We start from the raw sequence: 23,081 nt of genomic DNA, 5'->3' as shown, positions 1-23,081 counted from the left end.
TTCAATAAACTTTAACAAATTACATTATTATAGTGCTAATACCATGGTATAACAATAACAAATAGGAAATGGCTATGCTGACATGGCAGCTAAATTTAGCCAATTAGAGAAAATCTATATTAAATCTCTCTTAGTCTGTTTGCCTGTCCATTCCACTTTTTCTCTGAAACTAATGGGCCGATCTGGCTGAAATTTTGTATGGCCCTTTATGATATGGTGCAGCGACTAAGTATTATGGTATCTGTTCAATGCTAAGTTAGGGGCTAATAGGAATTAATATTTAAAGCAAAAATGAGCACAAATTTAACCATATTCAACCATCAGTTTGCCATGAAGTATTCATTCTAAGTCAGCAGATTATAAGTTTCTTTGAGTAAAAAATTTGTTAAATTTTTTTTTTTTTTTTTTTTTTACATAGGCATCACCACATTATCAAGGCCAAGAGGCCACTCAAGGATAAGGGTTAAAGAGTGTACAGTAGAAATTGGACAATATAGTAATCATTAGTAATGAAAATTTGGTAAATTTGATAACTTATATGGAACGGCTCATCAAGAACTTATTTACGTTAGATTTGAAGACAACCATATTGTAGTCAGCCGGAAAGCAGGAAAACGGAAGACAATTCCACAGGCGTGCAGTTCTAAGAAAGAAGCTTTGTTCATGGAATCTACGTTTAGGTTTAGGCACAGATAAAGAGTGGGGGAAATTATTGATAGTGTTTACAGCTAGACGAGTGTTTCTTGTGAAAGTTTGGCGAGGGGGGACCATAGATTGAAGCTCAGTTGAACACTTTCCATGAAAATAACGATACATCAGAGACAAACTCGCAACATCTCTTCTGTGAGATAGAGGTTGCAAGGAAGAGAAAAGGACATCTCCTACGAGGCTATGAAGTCTATTTTGAACTCTATCAAGGCAGGACAAGTCCTTTCTAGCAGCTCCTGCCCAGATGTGGCAACAGTATTCCATCCTTGGACGTACCTGGCTCTTATATAGATAGAGAATAGCATCAGCAGTGAGATATCTACCGGATCGATAGAAAGATCTCACCATTTTTCCAGCGGTCTTAGCAACAGATTTGATGTACATGTTCCATTTAAGATCAGGAGTAATGGTCAAGCCAAGAAGCTTGTCAAAACTTGAGGCCTCCTGAAGACGAGAGCCATTCATTTCAATTGATGCCAGATGTGGATCAGAATGTTGATGATGTAAAGAGAGAAGCTTGGTTTTAGATGCATTAAAAGTAACCAGCCACTCCTTACCCCATTGTACTACGTGCTCAAGATCAGAGGAGAGAGAATTGGAGAGAACTTGGTCGTTTACTGTCTTAGATGTGCTATCATAAATGGTAGTGTCGTCAGCATAAATGTCTATAAATGATGTAAGGATGTGATTTGGAAGATCATTAATGTAGATCAGGAAAAGAGTTGGGCCCAGGATGGACCCCTGAGGGACACCGGCATTAATACTGTGAGCTTCTGATTTTTGCCCCTCAACTACTACTATTATGAACCTATCAGAAAGAAATGATTTAATAATTGAGAAGACATTTCCAGCAATACCATAGCTAGAGATCTTATGAAGTAAACCTTTATGCCATACCCTATCAAATGCCTTAGATATGTCAAGAGCAATTGCCCTAGAAAGGTTGCCTCCGTCGAGAGATTTGCTAATCCTATGAGATATAACTGTAAGCACATCTGCTTTAGATCAAGCAGAACGGAAATCATATTGAGTGTCACTAAGAAGGTTATTTTTGTTGAGATGGTTGATTACTTCTGTATTTAACACAGATTTCAGCAACTTACTCATGACGCACAGGAGACTTATTGGCCTGTACTGAGAGGGGGATGAGTGATCACCTGAATTCTTAAATACAGGGCATACTGATGAAATTTTCCAGGGAGATGGGAAACTATTCTCCTTAAGACAACATTTAAACAGTTTTGTAAGTATGGGCGCTATTTCAGGTTGAAGTTTCTTGAGTACTATAATTGGAATACCGTCAGGGCCAGTTGTTTTACTGGAATCACGGTTTTTGATTAGTTTGGCAACATCACGTACAGATATACGTATATCACATAGCGTGTTTTCTGATACAGGAGGAAATATTGGGGGTTGGCGGCCTTGATCGCAAAGGGTAGAATTAGCTGCAAAGTTCTTGACAAAGAGTTTGGCTTTGTCTGATGCTGACGAGATTACCTCAGGTCCATTGATAATAGTTGGGATGGAGCACACGCTTCTGTTCAGGATTCTGTTTGCAATTTGCCAAAACTGGTGGGAACCAAGCCGCTACTTTGGACTTAACAGATTGAGCATACAACTTTCTTGCATTCTTTATTACTTTCTTACAATGGTTGCTGGCAGTCCTGAAAGCGGCTTTAGTTTCCATACATCTATTACGTTGGAAACAGTGGAAAAAGTGATTTCTGTGCGCAATGGCAGCAGCACATTCTGGAGAGAACCATGGCTGGTTGTTAGGTTTTTGCTGAAACTTTTTCGAGGGTATGAAACGGTCAATACCTACAATTAACCATTCCGTCAGGTCTAATACTATAGAGGACACATCCTTTTTAAACATGGAATGCAGAGGTATATCCGATATAAATGTACGGAAGCTATCCCAGTCAGCCTTAGTGTATCGATATACTGTACGATGGAGAGGTACGTCTGGGGACTTATTACATTTCATTTTTATCTTAATTGATACAACAGAGTGGTCGGAAGATCCAAGAGGCGACAGAACAGAAACTGAACATAGTTCAGGGCAAGTTGTGAGAAAAAGGTCTAGTAGGATCGCATACTGGCCGTCATTGTCGGGCACATGGGTGGGTTCCTGAACAATCTGAGTGAGGTCATAGGCAATGGAGAAATCATGACAGAACCTCCCCTCATCATCGGTCTTGTTTGAGTGGGTCAACCATTCGACGTTGTGAACATTGAAGTCTCCACATACGTGAATGTTAGCTGAAGGATAAGCAGATAGGACTTGGTCAATTTTCTCAGATATGCTTTGAAAGATAGTAACTCCGCTGTTATGGGGGTGATAGAGAGTAAATATAAATGCCGTAGTGTGAGCTAAAGCAACCCGGAAGCACATATAGGGTAAGTTAGGATCTTCCCTGGAGATGTCCCTACCACATGGAAAGCTATCTTTAATATAGGCACATATTCCATGCCCATGGCGATCTTGGGGGTCAGATTTAGAAGTTAAGTTAGAGTATCCTTTAATTGCGAACTCTTCTAGGGAAATAGCCTGTCCAATGCCAGTTTCACTTAAAAATAAAAGGTCTGGTTTAGTCTCCTGTAATTGGGTTTCAACCTCTGGAAGGTTAGAACGTAGACCCCTGATGTTGGAGAAGGAGACATGGTAGTAGGGGTCTACGTAAATCTGTTTTATTAATGTTTTATTAATGTTTTTTATTGATCCCTGTCAAGTGAAATGCATTCTGTTTGATTTAATTTTGTAATTATCTTCATAAATAGGATATTTTAAAAGTTATTTTTTGTTGCCATCAACCAAGGCTACTATGAAAAATTTGGAGAGAGTTTTTCTTACTGTGTCACTTGTGTGACACAAAACATTTCTAATTTTTTGAACGAACAAGCCGATCTTGCGATGTCCCCTTCCACGATTGAAAAATTTACTTTCACCATGACTAATGTCTGTGCAAAAAAATTCAAGGCATGCTTATGGAGAAAAGTATGAACAAACGGACAGATAAACAATTTTGGGTCAACCAGAGTTATCCTAGAAAATGCATTCAAGCAAAAATTTACTTTCACCATGACTAATGCTTGTGCAAAATTTCAAAAACGTCCTTATCGAGAAAAGTGTGAACGACCAAACAGGAGTGAATTACTAGGTACAATCCCTCCTTTGTAACCCATGTATTTCAGGAACTAATGGAAGATATTCGGTAACAGTTTATTTTTAAAATAAAGTGTAACACCTAAACTATATCACATCATGTAATGTTCATTTCAACAACGATGACAATTGTGTTGTGTTACTATTGCCTGTAAATAGTAATAAATGTTAAAGAAACATAAAACAAGGTTTTATTACACTTACATTGCTAATTATGTTAGTGTCAGCATAATGCATGAATGCATTGCAATCATACAATGAAACTTCAGTTTTGATCTTCTCACAAAGTGAAGAAATTGGCACTTGTGCACTTTAGCTCATCATAACAATTTTTTGCTTTTCATTTTTGGAATAATTATAGTAGAGAAAAGGGGAGGCTATCCAAAATGTTATCGTAATCCGAAACAAGTTGAGTAAAAACAACTGAAAAATTACTTATGTGACACATTGAAGTATGTAAATATCTCCACTAGACCATCTGTAAAAAATTGAATATCGAATGCAGCAACAAGTCCTGGGAACATGTTTACCAGAAACAACAGTTGGAAATAAGTTATACACCATCCACTATAACTATACAATTCTTACAGCTACGTACCTAGAAGACGGGGCTATTAAACTAGATATAGTGGGGCAAGAGGGTGAAAGAAGCAACTTTAGAACTTAATCTCTCGAACGATGCCGTGTTAAACAGAGTTGAGAGGGAAAAGATAACGAAATACCATGGTTTTATGTACGACATGAAAAGAAACTGGAATCTTAGGAAGATCTCCATCATTCAGTAATTATAGGAGCAACTGGACACCTGAAAAATAAATTTCAAAAACTACTTGGCAAATATACCCGGTGAACCAAGTGAAAGATAAGTACAAACAATTACACTTAAGGGGACTGTTAGACAGTTGCAGCTGCATACCTAAATAAACGGAGCCATAAAACCTGACATAGTGATATGGGATAAGAAGGAGAAAGAAGCAACCTTAGTAGAAGTCAGTGTCTCCAATGATGCTGGGTTAAACAGAGCTGAGAGGTAAAAGATAACGAAATACCAAGGTCTTATGCACGACATGAAAAGAAACCGGAATCTTAGGAAGATCTCTATCATTCCATTTATTATAGGAACAACTGGACTCATGAAAAAGAATTGCAAAAGCTGCCTGGCAAATATACCCGGTGAACCAAGTGCAAGAGAGATACCAACTATTGTACTTAATGGGACAGTCAGAATCTTAAATAGATCTCTCGGTTGGAATATCTGAGTTAGCGGGTGAATGTTTGGCATCTGGTAGGATGCCCCACCCCCAGCTGGAACAAACTAACAAGAAAATTTAAAAAATAGTAAAAAATCAAAACAGTCATCGGATTAATTTATCAGGTTGACAAGAAAGTTATTGCAGTTTTTAACTTTTAAATTCAAATGACCATATCTTGGCTCAAATAAAAATTTATTGATCGAAATAAGCACCATCAGAATCAACACATTTTTACCAATGCAAAACAAGTGTATTTATGCCAGTAACGTAAAAATCTTGCGTTCTAATGATAATGAAGTAACTGAAGTCATTTTTTATATTGGTTAGGTTTTTTAAACATTTCTCACACAGAAAGTTGTCGAGATGCTTGAAAAAGTGGTAGTCAGTAGGTGAGAGGTGTGGAGAGTATGGCAGATGAGGCAGAGATTCATAACCCAATTCATTCAACTTCTATAAGATTGGTTTAACAACATGCAGTCGGGCGTTGTCATGGAGGAGAATTGGGCCTTTTCTGTTGACTAATGCTGGGTGTTGTTGTTGAAGTTTTTGATGCATTTCATCCATTTATTGACAGTACATTTCCACTGTAATGATTTCGCCTGCATTCAAAAAAACTAATGGATGAAACCTGTCACAGACCATCAAACAGTCAGCATGACTTTCTTTTGGTGCAACTCTGGCTTTGGGAAGTGTTGTGGAGCTTCATCGGCATCTAACCACTGAACTAAGTGTTGCTGGTTGTCATAAAGAACCCACTTTTCATCGCAAGTCACAACCCGGTCGAGAAACAAGTTGTTCTTATTGCAGAAAAGAAGGGAAGATAACACTTCATAACGGTATTTTTTTTTGGTTGTTGTTCAATTCATGAGGCACCCATTTATCTAGGTTTTTGTCTTTCCAATCTCTCTCAAGTGGTTGGAAATTGTCATGTACATTACGTCTAATTCAAAAGTAAGTTCTTGAACAGTTGTGCATAAATTGGCTTTAACTTAAGGCTCTTAATTGATCATTGTTAACATCTGATAGCCAATCACTACACTCATCATCTTCCAGACTCTTGTCACCGCCAGGAAATTTCTTAAACCACCATTGTGCTGTGTATTCAGTAGTGATTCCTGGGTCAAACACTTCTTTGATATCACAAACTGTTTCAGCAACTTTTCGACCTAGCTTTAATTGAAATAAGAAAATTGTGCAAATTTCCTTTTTTTTAATTTTGTATTCAACATTCTGAAAAGAAGACATAATTGCTTTAAACTGATTGTAATTTAAACGATTCGATAGCACAAAAAATGCTCTTTAAAATGATATTTAAAGTAAAGGTATTATAATGAAAACTTATTTGAAAATATATCATTTGAAATCAAAATTAAAAATTCCACAGGAACCTTCTTGTCACCCTAATATTTTATTTTTTTAAATTTATTATATAAGCAACAATATTTCAAATTAACTTTTTAATTTAGAAATAAAAATTTAACATTCCATATCTCAAAGTAATTCATTTCCAAATAAAGATTTTTTTTTTGATTTACAAAGAAAATGTAATATTGTAGATTTCATTTATTGTCAAATATTTTTTTGAAATGCACAAATAAAATATAACATTCAGTTTAAATATGAAATGAATGGAATGTATTTTTTCATAACTTTCTTTAAGAAAATATTAATTTTTTAGATGTAAAATGCAGCAATCAAATAGAAATCATTCAATTAAAAATGAATTAAGTTTTGAATTATCTCCCCTTTTCTCTATTTAAACTGTGAGGAAAATGGAAGCAAAAAATACTTCCAATTGATTAAAGGCACTAGTGTCCAAGTTTCTCTATTTTTTTATGTAAAAATTATTATAGCACGTCCCACAGCAGAACTACAGTGATAGTTCACTTTATAATGATTCATGCAGATTTCATATTTATTACAGAGCCAGTTCTGTATTGAATATTATCTATATCTATCTATATATCTATAAAAGTGAAAGTGTCTGTTTGTCTGTGTGTTTGCATTTCCCTACGCAATAACTCTGTTAATTTTAAGCCTACAGACTCGAATTTTGATATACAGGGCACTGAGATTTGGGAAAATCGAAGTGGTTGGTTTTCGAGCAGAAATTTTACGATTAAGGGGTGAAAGTTCAATGATTTGATCGTTGAGAACTCTACCAAACTCCTCCTACAATTTTGGGTCTAAACACTTGAAATTTTAGATATAGATTCCGTGGACATGGATCTAACTTAATAACTTGATTTAAGCCCTAAACAATAAATTTAAGGGGTCATAATAGGGGGAAAAGTTTAAAAAATTGACCTCTTTTTTTTTTTTTCTTTTTTTTTTTTTGCTCAGCATACACCTCAAAACACCCGGGCAACGCCGGGCTGAAATGCTAGTATATATATAAAAGTGAACATATCTGTGTGTCTGTGTACATTTCCCTACACAATAACTTTGTCAATTTTAAGTCTACAGACTCGAAATTTGATATACAGAGTACTGAGATTTGGGGAAATCTTTGTAATCCATTTTCGGCCAGAAATTTGGCTGTTAAGGGGTCAAAGTTCAACGATTTGACCTTTGAGAACTCTACCAAACTCCTCCGCCAATTTTGGGTATAAACACTTGAAATTTTAGATATAGGTTCTTTGGACATGAATCTATCTTAATAACTTGAGTTGAGCCCAAAACAGTAATTGTTAAGGGCTCATAATAGTGGTAAAAGTTTTAAAACATTTGACCTCTGCGGTCTCTACCAAATTACTCAGACAATTTCTGGTCTAAACATTTGAAATTTTATATAAAGGGTATTCAGAGATAGGGCAAGCTTTTTAATCAGTTTGGGTCGAAAATTTTAAGTTACCAATATATAAATTTAAGAAAGTTATGAAAAAATACATTCCATTCATTTCATATTTAAACTGAATGTTATAAATTTATGTATGTATGTATGTTTGCATGTCTGTCTAAAACTTTCGACAGTGGCGACGGATTTTGCCAAGATCAGTATCATTTTGAAGTTCGACCTTTCAGGCAACAAATATCGAAAAACTGGCTAAAAACATTAATATCTTCACCTTCAACTGGGCACTTTTCTACAGGAGGGGGGGGGGCGCTTTTTTCGCCGATATTTTTGAAAATCATCTTTTCCTTCCTTTCGATTGTCTAGCCTTAATTAAAATGTAAGTCACTTCCGGTTTGATGGTGGTTGTAACAGCAAAGACGGCAAGTTTCCCCCCCCCCCGTTCTTTTCCTCCTTCGTGGTACGGGTTCGAGCCTGCCTTCCTACTACACTTTTTTTTTTTTTTTTTTTGCTCAACATACACATCCAAACACCCGGGCAACGCCGGGCTGAAATGCGAGTATATATATATATAAAAGTGAACATGTCTGTGTGTGTACATTTTCCTACGCAATAACTCTGTCAATTTTAAGTCTACAGACTCGAACTTTGATATACAGGGTACTGAGATTTGGGAAAATCTTTGTGATCGGTTTTCGGCCAGAAATTTGGCTGTTAAGGGGTCAAAGTTCAATGATTTGACCTTTGAGAACTCTACCAAACTCCTCCACCAATTTTGGGTATAAACACTTGAAATTTTAGATATAGGTTCCTTGGACATGGATCTTCTTTTTTTTTTTACGCAGGAATCAACACATTATCAAGGCCAAGAGGCCACTCGAGGATAAGGGTTAAAGAGTGTACAGTAGAAATTGGACAATATAGTAATCATTAGTAATGGAAATTCAGTAAATTTGTTAACTTATATGGAGCGGCTCATCAAGAACTTGTTTACGTTAGACTTGAAGACGACCATATTGTAGTCAGCCGGAAAACGGAAGACAATTCCACAGGCGTGCAGTTCTAAGAAAGAAGCTTTGCTCATGGAATCTACGTTTAGGTTTAGGCACAGATAAAGAGTGGGGGGAATTATTGATAGTGTTTTCAGCTAAACGAGTGTTTCTTGTGAAAGTTTGGCGAGGAGAGACCATAGACTGAAGCTCAGTCGAACACTTTCCATGAAAATAACGATACATCAGAGACAAACTCGCAACATCTCTTCTGTGAGATAGAGGTTGCAGGGAAGAGAAAAGGACATCTCCTACGAGGCTACAAAGTCTATTTTGAACTCTATCAAGGCAAGGATCTAACTTAATAACTTGATTTGAGCCAAAAACAATAAATGTTAAGGGGTCACAATAGGGGTCAAAGTTAAAAAAATTGACCGCTTTTTTTTTTTTTTTTTTTTTTTTTTTGTTCAACATACACCTTCAAACACCTGGACAACACCGGGCTGAAATGCTAGTATATATATATATATATATATATATATATATATATATATATATATATATATATATATATATACACTTTGAGGTGTTGAAATGAATATTAGATTACAGGTTGGTGAATCTAGTGGTTTCAAGTCTTATAGAATACTAGAAGGAAATATTTATATAAGAACATCCCAGCCAAATAAAATTGCTCAATATACTAGACAGAGCAAATAAAAATCATAGTTTATGTGTTCAAATTTCGTTTAAAAGAATCAATTTTCAAATAAAATTTAAAATTTATTGCTTGAATCAAAGAATGAAATGTTTAAATTAATGTCCTTAATCCATGGATCTCCTCATAGGAAAAATTCTAGCAAAATACTAATATTGGTCTGCAATTATTTTGCTAAATAATCCATGGATTAAGGACATTAATTTAAACATTGCATTCTTTGATTCAAGCAATAAATTTTAAATTTTATTTGAAAATTGATTCTTTTAAATGAAATTTGAACATATAAACTATGATTTTATACTACTTGTACAGTTTAATCAAGACATTAAAAAAGGAAAATATCGAAAAAAGGTTATATTGTACGTATCCGTTATGAAACGAAGTTCTCCAAAAAAAATTTCACTTAATTTCATCAAGTAGTTTTGTTTTTGTTTTTTATGTTTTTTTTTTTTTTTTACAGCGAAAAAACAATTTGTTATGATACCGAGCAAAAGGTTCGATTTTTAGGAAGAAAAACTAGTAATAAAGATGGGGAGGGAGTATCGGCGCTTTACAGAGTTATCTCCCCGTGGCATGTTAAAAATTTCCATAATGGCTGACTTCAACGCGCTCTCATAAAAACGTGTTTTTCCGCTGTAAAAAAAAAAAAAACTACTCAATCAAAATTAATTAAATTTTTTTTCAGAGATCTTCAGTCCAAAACTGATACGTACAATATAACCTTTTTTTGATATTTTTATTTTTGAATGTCTTGATTAAACTGTACAAGTGCCGATTTTTACACGCGTGTACATAGATTACTGTTTTAAAAATAATAAATAAATAAAAATGTTATATACGTCCAAATTAAAAAGGGCGACTTTCTAAGTAAATAAAAAAAATGAGCTCCGAGGCGGAGCCAATATTAACCGTATGTATCGCTTGAAAAAACAACAATAACAAAAAAAAAATATATATATATATATATATATATAGTACTAATTTCAAGTTAAAAAAAAAATTACTTGAGTGCCATCAGTTAGAAGCAAAACGAAAACATTTAGTGCTCCAGCCGCATTTGCTACCATTTGAGCTATCGACAGATAGATAAAAAAAAAACCATTTAAAATCAAACGACTTTAAGTTGTGAATGAATTTGCGCATGCGCAAAAGTAATAGAAATATTTTGGCAAGTTGAAATTAATATTTTGCATTTCAACGTGCCGACATATTTTTGTATACGTTATCCATCCAAACGAAGATTTTACTCGTTATAAACCATTCTTTGTGTATGATTATTATTTCCTGTTAATTTCAGTGTTGTGTGACCAGTAGTTTAAGAGTTCATCAGTTAAATATTTTCACACAGGCAGAAAGACATACATCTACTGTTTAATTTATATACATTATCAAAGTAGCCCCGCTGTGCAACCTAATTACAATGAAATAGCGACAGCTAAGAGACAATGAAATAGCGACAGCTAAGAGAGAATTTACGGAAACCACTAAAAAGCGCATCGAAGCACAAAAACTAGGAACTCGAGACTTCTGGAAAATCTACAACAGTGTAGTAAATAATGGGCAATCAACAATTCCCCCACTAACCAACAATCACGAGGTTGTCTCCTCAGCAACCGACAAGGCTAACATGCTTGCCAGTCGGTTTGCCTCAAACTCCACACTGGACCCTTCCAACCACCCCCTACCTGACTTTCCTATGCGGACAGACGCCACACTAGACGATCTGAAAACCACCCCTGCTCAGGTGCATGCTATCATAAAAAACCTTGACACCTCAAAAGCATGTGGACCCGATCTTATCCCAGCTGTGCTATTAAAAAAGTGCTCAGCCGAAGTAGCTCCAGTTCTCTCCAAACTCTACAACAAATGTCTTAATGAAGCTTGCTTTCCGGGCTGTTGGAAAACTGCTTCTGTTGTACCAGTATTCAAGAATTCTGGCGAAAGGACAGACCCATCAAATTATCGCCCCATTAGCCTCCTCCCACTTTTTGCCAAAATATTTGAGACCATAATTAACCATGCTCTAGTCCATCATCTTACAGATGCTAAACTACTGACTGACAAACAATATGGATTTAGACAAGCCCGTTCCACAGCAGACATCCTCACCGTGATCTCTGAACGTATATACCAATCACTGGACAAAGCGGGGGAAGGCAGAGCGGTAGCTCTAGATATATCTAAGGCTTTTGACAGGGTATGGCATGAGGGTCTCCTCAGGAAGATTAGATCTTACGGTATCACTGGTAGAATACTTAACATAATTAAATCCTTCTTAGATAAGAGAAAAATCCAGGTAGTCCTCGACGGTCGCACATCTAAACAATATGATATAAATGCGGGAGTGCCCCAGGGTTCTATCCTTGGACCTCTATTGTTCCTGATATTTATAAATGACCTCCCCGACAACATTGCCTCTGAGATGGGTATATATGCTGATGACACTACACTCTATGGCAGACACGACAGGAAGACGAATGAACACATTTCTAAAGAAATGGCAGAAACACTAGAGGAAGACCTCCAATCTGTAGTGGAATGGGGACAAAAGTGGTTGGTCGCGTTCAATGCTGCCAAGACTAAACTAGTTTCATTCAATAATTACAAGAAACCCTCTCTACCACCAATAGCAATGGCCAACGACCCTTTATCTGAGAGTCCATCTTTCAAACTCCTTGGCCTAACGTTCACAGGAAACATGAGTTGGAACAATTACATTGAAGGCATTGCTAGGGCCGCTGCAAGAAAGGTAGGCTCTCTCTACCGTGCTAGAAAACTACTAACACCCGAAAGTATCCTGTACCTCTATAAGGCCACCATTCGCCCATGTATGGAGTATTGCTGCCACATCTGGGCTGGTGCATCTGCTACTAGTCTCTCGCTCCTTGACAAGGTTCAAAAGAGAGTCGCAAATCTGATAGGCCCTGAACTGGCATCTAAGCTTCAGCCTCTGTCCCATCGACGAAATGTTGCATCCCTCTGCCTGTTCTACAAGTATTTTAGTGGTGAATGCTCTGATGAACTGCAATCACGACGCGAGCACCCTCGACAAACCCGACAGGCTACTAGATCCCACCCCCACACTGTAGAGGTCCCTAGATGTAAAAGATCTTTTTACTCCAATAGTTTCTTCCCCAGAACCGCAAGACTCTGGAATTCCATTCCAGGTCCCTGCTTCCCCAACAGTACTGACGTGCAGAAGTTCAAGTGTAACGTGAACCGACACCTTGTTGCCCAAATCCCTACATAGTACCCCAGTAGTTGTTGCCCCTGATAGTAGCCCCCTACACCAAAGTGGCAATTTGCCTTGTTTGGGGTGAAAATGTAATAAAAAAAAAATAAAAAAAAATAAAATGCCATCTTATAACAGGGTACATAAGTCTACCTTGAAACATAAAACGATGACTAGGCACAGTTGCAATGATCAGTGGCCCTAACCCTAACCTCGACCCATCATGTTCACTAGGCCACATTTTATGATACCATAGATCTCATTCTTTACATCCCTCTCAATCCATTTTTCAATTTACAGCACTAGGAGGTTCCCAGTGATTGTAAACAGCGAAAACTTCCTGTTTCTCTTCACTGGAATTTTCAGTTTTCTGAACAAGCACTTTTCCATGTGATTACACGAGATTTAGATTGTCACAAATTAGCAAGATCACATGATGAAATTAGCTTGAATCAAAACCGAAATAAAAATGTATGAAAAAATATATGTATATGTATGTATATATATATATATATATATATATATATATATATATATAATTTGAGTTCCTTCAGCCATAATCGAAACAAAACCAAAACTTATGAAAAATTCTTGATAAAATTATTTATAAAAACAGTAGACAACTTACGTGCCATCAGCTATAATCGAAACCAAAATTTATGAAGAATTCTTGCTAAAATTATTTATGACAAGAAATGGAAGTCCATCACAATTAAACGACCCGGATGTAAGTGTGACAGAGAAAATAACACACAGCTACCATATTAATATATAGATACTTGGTAAAATTCAGTTGTAAGTGATACTCTTCTGGAGGTTGAAGATTCATTGTCAGTTTGGGCATCACGATTGCAAATTACTTAGGGCTTCTACCTTGTCATGGCTGATGGAACAAGACCACACTATCCCCTCGTGGATTAAATAAAGGGTTCTTTTCAAAATTCTGTGCAGATTCCCAAGTTCGACAAGATACACCTGAAGAAGGTTAGCGGTCAGATTGGCCAAAATGTGCGGATAAAACTGAAGATGAAAGCAGTCGACCAAAGTATCAATCCTCATCTCAAAAAACAAAACAAAAAACAAAGAAATCAAAAAAGGTGATTACATTTTTATAACTGTTTTTGCTGCAAATATTTTGGAAAAATATAATCACTGAAATATAAAAGCTTTCAAATTTACATTTAAACATTTTTGCAAAAAAACTTCTGTTGGATCAATTATCATCGTATTAGCTTTAATGTCTATTTGGCATGTGTTGGACGACTCTTAGCCTCTTAGCACTTGAATTCCAAACTAACCTATCTCTTACCAACTCTTTAATTAACCCCCCCCCTTATCACTTAATCTTATGTTTTTCTTAGCCGTCCCCAGCCAAATAACCCTGCTACCTCAACTGGCCTACATCTAAACCAAGAACTTTCACTTATTCCTCCAATATTACAAAACTAACATATCTATTTTGTGTGTGTGTGTTTCTCTTTAAGGAGATCAGTAGAAATACCCAATCCTGTCATTTGAAATATTTATTCTTTTGTCTCAAGTATCATAAAAATGAGTTTTATGTTCTGTTGTAGAGAGATAAACTGCTATAATGAACTGGTCTACAATCACCATAAATAGTATATATATATTTATCTACTAGCAGGGAGACCCGACGTTGCCCGGGATTGAATGATGATCAACAAATGTTTCACACTCCCATATTTTTATTGTCATTGAAATCGGTGAAATTGTTAATTTTTCGATCAAATCAATTGATTGCCTGCTCTAGTTGGGGACCCATTGCAGTGCACCGTAAGGAAACATCACACACCTCCCCAAAGTGACTTAGTCGATAGTACATTGTAACCTACATTGCACTGTAGAGAACCTACTGTTGATTTTATAAAATTATTTTTATATATAGCAATTTCAATTAAAGTTTAAAATGCAAAAGTCAAGTATCATGGGTCAGTTGTGCTCTAAACAGAAACATTCATTTCGAATGAGGCACTGCCATATCAAAGAACTTACTATTGATTTTATATGCTGGTCCTTTCTGTTTGTACAGTCATAAAACTTTTCAAATGCACTTGTGATGTTAGGCTGTATAAGGTGGTAACTTTGGTCAAAATCGACTGTTCTTTTTTTATCAGATCTTTTCGACTATTGATACTTATTGAAGACATTCCAATACAAAACCTATCTTAAAACACTGCCAGATGCATAAAATACATCTGTGTGAAATTTCATAAAAATCAGCCGCTTTGGAGTTTATAGGGAACAAACTTACACACACACACACACACACACACAATGTTCCTTTTATATAATAGTATAAATAGATATACCTTTAAAGTTGAGTTTTTTTCTCGCTCTGGCATTTATATTAAAAGCCTATTTTTTCTATTTAAAAAATATTAAAACAAACTTCTTAATATACTCAGTCATGGATATGTGAACGACTTCATAAAGATAAACTAATTTGCATATTCTTTTGAAAAACGAGCATTTATTAATTAAATATTAATTTTTTATGGTTTTTTATTAGATGATTAGTTTCATGTTTTTCAAGAATGACTTGGATGTTGTTCTAAAGTTAAAGCGACTTTAAAACTGAAAGCAGATGCAAAGCCAGTCTTCAGACCAAAGTGTCCGGTACCTTATACAGCTTTAGCCACAGTAGATAAAGAATTGAAACATCTACAACAAGAAGGAGTAATCCAACCTACAAATTACTCGTCCGGGGCAACACCTATTTTCATTGTGAAAAGACTAACGCCAAATTATGCCTATGTGCAGACTTCAGCACAGGACAAAATGACAGACTGGAGACATATTAGTATCCACTACCTATACCGGAAGATCTGTTCTTAAAACTGAATCGTGAAACTTTTTTGGCAAAACTGGACCTTACAGATGCATATCTACAAATAAAAGTTGAAGATTCTAAAAATCTTTTCACTATTAACACTCACAGGGGATTATTTCAATTTAACTGCTTTCCATTTGGGGTCAAGTCAGCTCCAGCGATATTCCAACAAACTATAGATACAATGCTCACAGGATTGCCAGGAGTTTCCGTCTACATTGATGATATTATCATTACATGCACATCCCAAGAAAGAAACTTCTGCATCGTCTTACTTCCGTGCTGAATCAAATTCAACAATATGGATTTCACTTAAGATCAGACAAATGCCAATTCTTCCAAACTTCTGTGAAATATCTTGGATTCATAATTGATAAAAATTGTCGAAAACCAGACCCGGACAATATTCAGGCAATAAAGCACATGTCAGCTCCAAAGGATGTTGCAATACTACGATTCTTTTTGGGCCCTGTAAGTCATTATGGTTCTTTCTTACTTGAACTGCACAAGTTATGCGGACCTTTGAATAATCTTTTACAAAAAGATACCAAATGAAACTGGTCCAACATATGCAAAGAATCATTTGAGAAAATTAGTTCTGATTTATTGCTGACACGCTACAATCCATCATTAGACATTACTGTGGTGACAGATGCTTCAGACTATGGAGTCGGAGCAGTAATATTGCATATTTTTCCTGAGGGAAGCGAAAAAGTCATTGCACATGTATCAAAGTCGTTGACATTTACTGAACAAAAATATAGCCAAATTGAGAAAGAAGCCCGAGCAATTATATATGCGTTAAAGAAATTTGACAAAATGCAATATGGCCAGCATTTTACTCTAATCACAGACCACAAGCCCTTAATAAGTATTTTTGGTTCCAGGAAAGGAATTCCAGTTTACACAGTACAAAGATGGCCAACTATGCTTTTAGATTATGACTTTTCTATAAAGCACCAACCAGACAGCAAAATTGGCCAAGCAGATGCGTTATCCAGACTCCTCTCTTCTCATCAAAAGAGTGGAAGACACACTCATCGCTGCTATATCTGTAGAACCTGAAGTTGTCTCTGTACTTGTTTCCATGGTGAGATCACTACCTATCACTTCAGAGACAATACAGCTGCAGATCCATTATTACAGAAAGTTTGACATTTTCATCTCATAAATTGGCCAAAAACATGCACTGACCAGCAACTTCTCCCATTTTTTTCAAAGATCTTCTTTATCTAAGATCAATGGAAAACTTCTTTTTAGAGAAAGCGTTGTTGTCCCATTCACACTCCAGAACAGAGTTCTAAGCAATTACACTATGGACATCAGGGAACTAATAGGATGAAAGCCTTGGCACGTGGTTATGCATATTGGCCAAACAAGAGGAACTTGTAAAAAGTTGTGCCAAATGTCAACTGATTGCAAAGTCTCCTCGGAAAACAACTATACATGCAAGGCCTACCCCAGAAATTCCTTGGTCACAACTACACATGGACTTTGCAGGATTAATTAATGGACAATATTATTTGATATTGGTTGATGCCTACAGTAAGTACCCAGAAGTCTTCCAGATGAATCAAATGAAACCGTAAAGAGACTACAAGAAATTTTCAGCAGGTTCGGCGTTCCTGAAATCTTAGTTTCTGAATGCTACTGCATTTATCTCAGCAAAATTATCTGAGTTCTGTAAACAAAACAGTATTCAGCATCTCAGATCTCCACCTTTCCATCCACAATCAAATGGCCAAGCCGAATGCTTTGTCAACACATTTAAGAGAGCATTCTTGAAGTTAAAAGGGAAAGAAACTTCTCGAGAGATCATAGAAATATTTCTAAGTAGCTACAGAGTTACTCCAAATCCAAATTACCCTGCTGAAGTATTGATGAACAAAAAAATATGTTTACCAATGGATGTTAATCATCCATCATCAATAATCACTCAAGGGAAACAGGATGACGGAAAACCAATTCAATCACCATCATGAAACAAGGTCACGTAAATTCCTACCAGGACAACCTGTAGTGGCAAGAGACTACTGCAATGATAAAGAAAAATGGACACAAGGTCACATAGTACGTCGTTCTGGTAATGTAATTTATGATGTGGATGTACAATCAACTGCATCACTCATATCTGCCAAAAAGACAATAAAATAACACAATCATTCCATTAAATATTTTACTGGACACAAATTACCTCAACGTGTTCAAGCATCATGTATTAAACAAAGAAAGTCTGAGAAGAAAGGTCCCACCTGAACGACGCAACGAAGGTGCAAACCAACTTCAACTCTAAAAATAGACCCACAGCAAACATCCTAAAAGCAACATATTTCAAAGGGAAGGTGTTATAGCGATAAAAAGGGGAATAACTCTAAATAAAGAAAGTAAGAGTTGTCACCCTTTATAGATCTTTAAAAAGACCAGAGAGTTCTAGAGAGAAAACCAAAAATAAGATGGCGGCTTCGCTTGAGACTGAATATCATTCCTTAAATGATTTAAGGTTTTGCCGCGAATAAATTGTGTATAAAATAGAATGAGCTTGTCTTCTTGTTCGATGCTATCCAATAATCCTGATATCACAACTTCTCCGAACATAACACAGTCGAAACAAACATGTCTATTCAACTATATGTCAGAAAAAAAAAAAACTCTTTCTTCACTGAGAATGTTCATGGGCACTTTCAACTCTCATTTTCATCCATTCTTTTTACTTGTTTTTAAACAGTTTATAAATGAATTTCAATTATTTTATAAATAAATTTCAGTAAACATTTATTCGCATTGTCTTTGTTATTCGTTGATGTCGCATTTCCTCCTCGACTGTTATGAATGTTATGTTAGAATATGCATTACTTTACTTCATAGCTCATGTATTAAATATATATTTCAAATATATTCATCATTATGTGATACTATGGTGCGCCTCCCCACCACCACTGCCAAGAAACAATAAGTGAGATAAGTGAACGGAGATAGGTGAATCTATTGAATTTCCCAGACAGTTTGTTAGTTTCTGGTTGGCTGGATAGCAGTAAACAGTAAAAAAAAAAAAAAAAAGTAGATGTGTTCAATTCTGGTGGTCGGCTAGAAGAGACAGACAAACAGAGTGATCATTTAAGATTTCTGGTCAAAGGTAAATATATTTGGAGAGATTGAGCAGACAAAGAGTTAGTGAAAGAGTCAAAAAGTTAACAAACTTAAAATCAGAGAAGATTATCACGAGACTAGAACCAACATGGCTGAACAAGGTTATAGTAAAAATCTTCTGCTCTTTTTTACTTCCGGTTTTAGGACGACGCTAACAAGCAAGATATGGTTCCCTCTGATTAATGATTATCTTCCTCTCAGATACCCCCTTTCTCCATGTAAAGAATGACTTTCTTGTCCACTTGACCATGTCTAATTATCTAGCTAAATGCACAGAAGAAACCGGAAGAATGAAGAACAATCTTGACTATAAATTCGAACAACAATAAACAGATATACAAAATAATATACAAAATCTATTATACCTATAAATTTGAGGGTGTTTTTTTCTTTCTCGCTTTAGCATTGATATTAAAAGCCTACTTTTTTTTTATTTAAAAATTATTAAAACAAACTTTTTAATATATTCAGTCATGGATATGTGAGCGACTACATGAAATTTAACTAATTTGCATATTCCTTTGAAAAACAATCGTTAATTAATTACTTATTCATTTTTTTATGCTTTCTTATTAGATGATTCGTTTAATTTCACTATTACACTGAATTCTATTTATGCATAGTTTCTACATTCTGTATAATAGAATTTTTATGAAAACGTTTTAGCACACAGAAATATTTATATATATGTATATAAATATAAATGACCATGTTAGTGTGCGTGCGAAAAGTCTATAGCAAACTCCTCTCTGAATTTTTGGTTTACATATTAGAAATTTGATATATAGGGTAGTTGAAAAAGGGGTTAAAATTGAAAAATAAAAACAGTTAACTTTGGTAGAAGTAAATCGACCATCTCCTGAACATGCATGCATATACATTTTTATCATGAAGTCGATTTATTTTTAGACTTTTTTTTTTTTTTTTTTAATCAATCTTGCAATAACACAGACAGTATCAATAAAAGCTGAAGCGCTAAATAATGATTATGGCTAGTTATGTTTTGGTTTCGATCCCAGCTGATGGCACTGAAGTCATTTTTTCTTTAACTTTTGGAATCATTTCTATAAATATTGCATATAAAATAACAATGAATACAAAATCTGCATGAATTAAAATTTATTGAAACGTATTTACTGACCAGGACTAAATATCTTTTATGATTTTCTACAAAATCATAAAAGATATTTAGTTTTTATTTTACCGTTAAAATAAAACATTCATTACTAAAAAGAAAATGTAGATTTTTCATTTTATAGAAACATCGCAGGAAGAGTACACAGTAAAATGGAACCAAAAATGGATAGTTACATTTAATGCTACTAAGATAAAGCTCCTCTCCTTTAACAATCATAAGATACCTTTCCAACTATTCCAAACAAAACTAGAAGAATACATCATGTTAGTTATAAATGTGCCTCAATCTATTTATTTACGTCCAAGTCTACTATAAATAATCTAAATCTATTCAATTTACTAGTGCTTCAATTTACTAGTCCAAGTTTACTAGTCTAAATCTACTATAAATATGCCTCCTTCTACTAGTCCAAGTCTACTATAAATGTACCTCAATCTATTAGTCCAAGTCTACTAGTTCAAATCTACTATAAATGTGCCTCAATTTACTAGTCCAAGTCTACTAGTCCAAATCTGTTATAAATAGTCCAAATCTACTATAAATGTGCCTCAATCTACTAGTTCAAGTCTACTGTAAATGTGCTTCAATCTACTAGTCCAAGTTCATATTAAATTCTAGTGTTTTTCATGACAAAATGTATTGACAAGTGCAAACATTTCGAGAAACTAATGCAATGGTTCCACATCCGGATTATCAATAAGTCTTTGGGAATCTAAATCCAAATCGAGGACCATGTTCCAACTAAGACTGCATGAAGAGGCGTTGCAATGAATGAATTGATCCTACGAAAGAAGTTGCTCCACTGGATCATGTCATAATCAAATCACCTTATCATCCGGTATGTACTATTTACCTTAACATAGCTTGAACAGGAGCAGACAACTCTTGACAGAATACCTTCATAGTCAGGGTAAAAACCGTATATCTACACATATCATTTGGATTTATTAGACTACTGCTCTCATCTTGAGTGTCATTTTCACAATGTTTTAGTCGATGTAACCTCCGACCTTCTTCGGGTGTATCTTGTCGAACTTGGGAATCTTTCTGTCAAACTTGGGAATCTGCACAAAATTTAAAACGGAACCCTTTATTTACTTCACGGGATGCTCTCATTCCATCAGCCATGAATCATGACTAAAAATTGTGTGTATGAGATTTCATGTAAATCTGGAAAACCAGTTGTGGGATTCAAATTTTTTACGAACAGGTTCTAAGAAAATGTTAATAAGAATAAAGGATTTACTATGCTGTAATTATGAATAGGGGTTCACGTAATTTTAACAACCGGTTCGCTAAACTCATAATATTCTAAGCACCGATTCGCACAAACCGGTGCGAACCAGCTGAATCACATCACTGTGGATAACTGTACAAAACTATATAAAGGTAAGACACGTTATCCACTAAAAGTAAGGTTAGGAGAACATCAAAAAGCCATAATAGATAGAGAGATTGAAAAGTCGGGTACGGCTGACCATATATGGAGTGAAAAGGGAAACCATCTTTGGTACGAAGTAAAAATTAGGGCAGAGAATAAGATGACTCAAAGAAGTGGCACATATGTTGGGTGATGATCACTTACTAAGTAGAGTTAGTGTAGAATTTAACATGTTATGGGAACTGTTAATCTATCTATATATATAAAAGCGAAAATGTATGTGTGTATGTATGTACGCTTTTCCTCGATGTCCACAGAAGGCTTCTTTCAGAGAAACGCTTGTTCAGTTCACAACTTCTTAAAACTTTTTATATCATCTATAAATTGTAATATCTCAGAGTTATCCACGGAGTTCGCCTGTCTATTTAATTTTATTGACTTTCAGACATTAATTATTCGACATTTCCCGCATCAGCATGCGTTACATTTGGTTTTCGGTATAAAAAAAAGCGAAACTCGACCCTAATCACAGGCCGAAAGCCAGTTGTCTCAAGAGAGCTAAGTAACGTTTGTTCAATGTCGATTTCGTCATATCAGACTGTAGCTTTCATTTCGCTCCTCCTAATAAACAGGGAGCGGGTTTTTAAAAACAAACAAACCGATTTATTCAAAACTGTCCCCCACAAAATCGTAACTGCTGAATACCTATCGCCGTCACGTCAATCAAAAACGCGCACCTGTTTTTTTTTTAACACTTTACTATTTTCCAACTGCGCGTCGTGAAGGCTTCGTTTTTTTTTTCACATTTTCGGGGTTTTTTCACATACCCCGAAAAACACCCAGGCAACGCCAGGTACCCCTCGCTAGTATATATATAAAAGCGAAAATGTATGTATGTATGTATGTATGTTTGTATGTATGTATGTGGGGTTGTTGTGTCTGCTAAAAACTTTCGACAGACAGAACAAAAATTGACAAACTCAGTATCATATTGAAGTTCCATCCGTCGCCCGAGAAATATCGAAAAATTAGCCAAAAATGTTAATTTTTCACCCTGAAATCGACAATTTTATATGGGGGGGGGTCAACAAAAACCGTCCTCTCATGACGAGATCGGTTCTATGCATGCGTCAGATGACGTCATGACCTGATTTAGTTTAAATAGTTGAAGAACTGACACAATTTCATGTACGTCGTGTTAGCTCAGTTGGTTAGAGTGTTGGTTCATTATCTAAACGTTTTGAGTTCGAATCGTGGTGTGAGATGTCTTTTTTTTTCGATTTTTTAAATTTAAATATTGAACCAGTGTTATTTAAGCCATTTATCACATAACGTTCGTTTTTCTGGGGGTTTTTTTTTTTTACTTCGCTTATTCTTAGGTTTTCATTAACACCCCCATGCCCGACTGACCACATACACCCAAAAACACCCGGGTACTCACCGATTTTTTAAAATTTTAATATCGAAACAGGCTGATTTTTTAAATTTAAATATTGAACCAGTGTTATTTAAGCCATTTTTCACATAACGTTCGTTTTTCTGGGTTTTTTTTTTTTTTTACTTCGCTTATTCTTAGGTTTTCATTAACACTCCCACGCCCGACTGACCACATACACCCAAAAACACTCGGGTACTCACCGATTTTTTAAAATTTTAATATCGAAACAGGCTTATTCAAGCCATTTTTCACGTGTTTTTTTT

The 23,081-nt window shown here is 35.4% G+C and overlaps 1 protein-coding gene across 5 annotated transcripts in view; it reads left to right on the top strand.

The window, feature by feature from the left end:
• Positions 1 to 23,081, top strand: part of LOC145291235 (ciliogenesis-associated TTC17-interacting protein-like) — a 109,929-nt gene that overhangs the window by 66,261 nt on the left and 20,587 nt on the right. The window contains exon 10 of one of the 5 annotated variants that reach the window (XM_080136837.1): positions 13,815 to 13,979. The exons of the other annotated variants lie outside the window; for them this stretch is intronic. Within the exon in view, the coding sequence (XP_079992963.1) occupies positions 13,815 to 13,964 (150 nt within the window). The 3' untranslated portion in view covers positions 13,965 to 13,979. Of the gene's footprint in view, positions 1 to 13,814; positions 13,980 to 23,081 lie in introns of those variants that run through there. 5 annotated transcript variants of the gene reach the window in all.

The sequence above is a fragment of the Euprymna scolopes genome, chromosome 12 (assembly GCF_053919585.1).
Source record: "Euprymna scolopes isolate OS-2025 chromosome 12, ASM5391958v1, whole genome shotgun sequence".
Classification (NCBI taxonomy): Eukaryota; Metazoa; Mollusca; class Cephalopoda; order Sepiida; family Sepiolidae; genus Euprymna; species Euprymna scolopes.
This window is presented reverse-complemented; position numbering and strand designations above follow the sequence as displayed.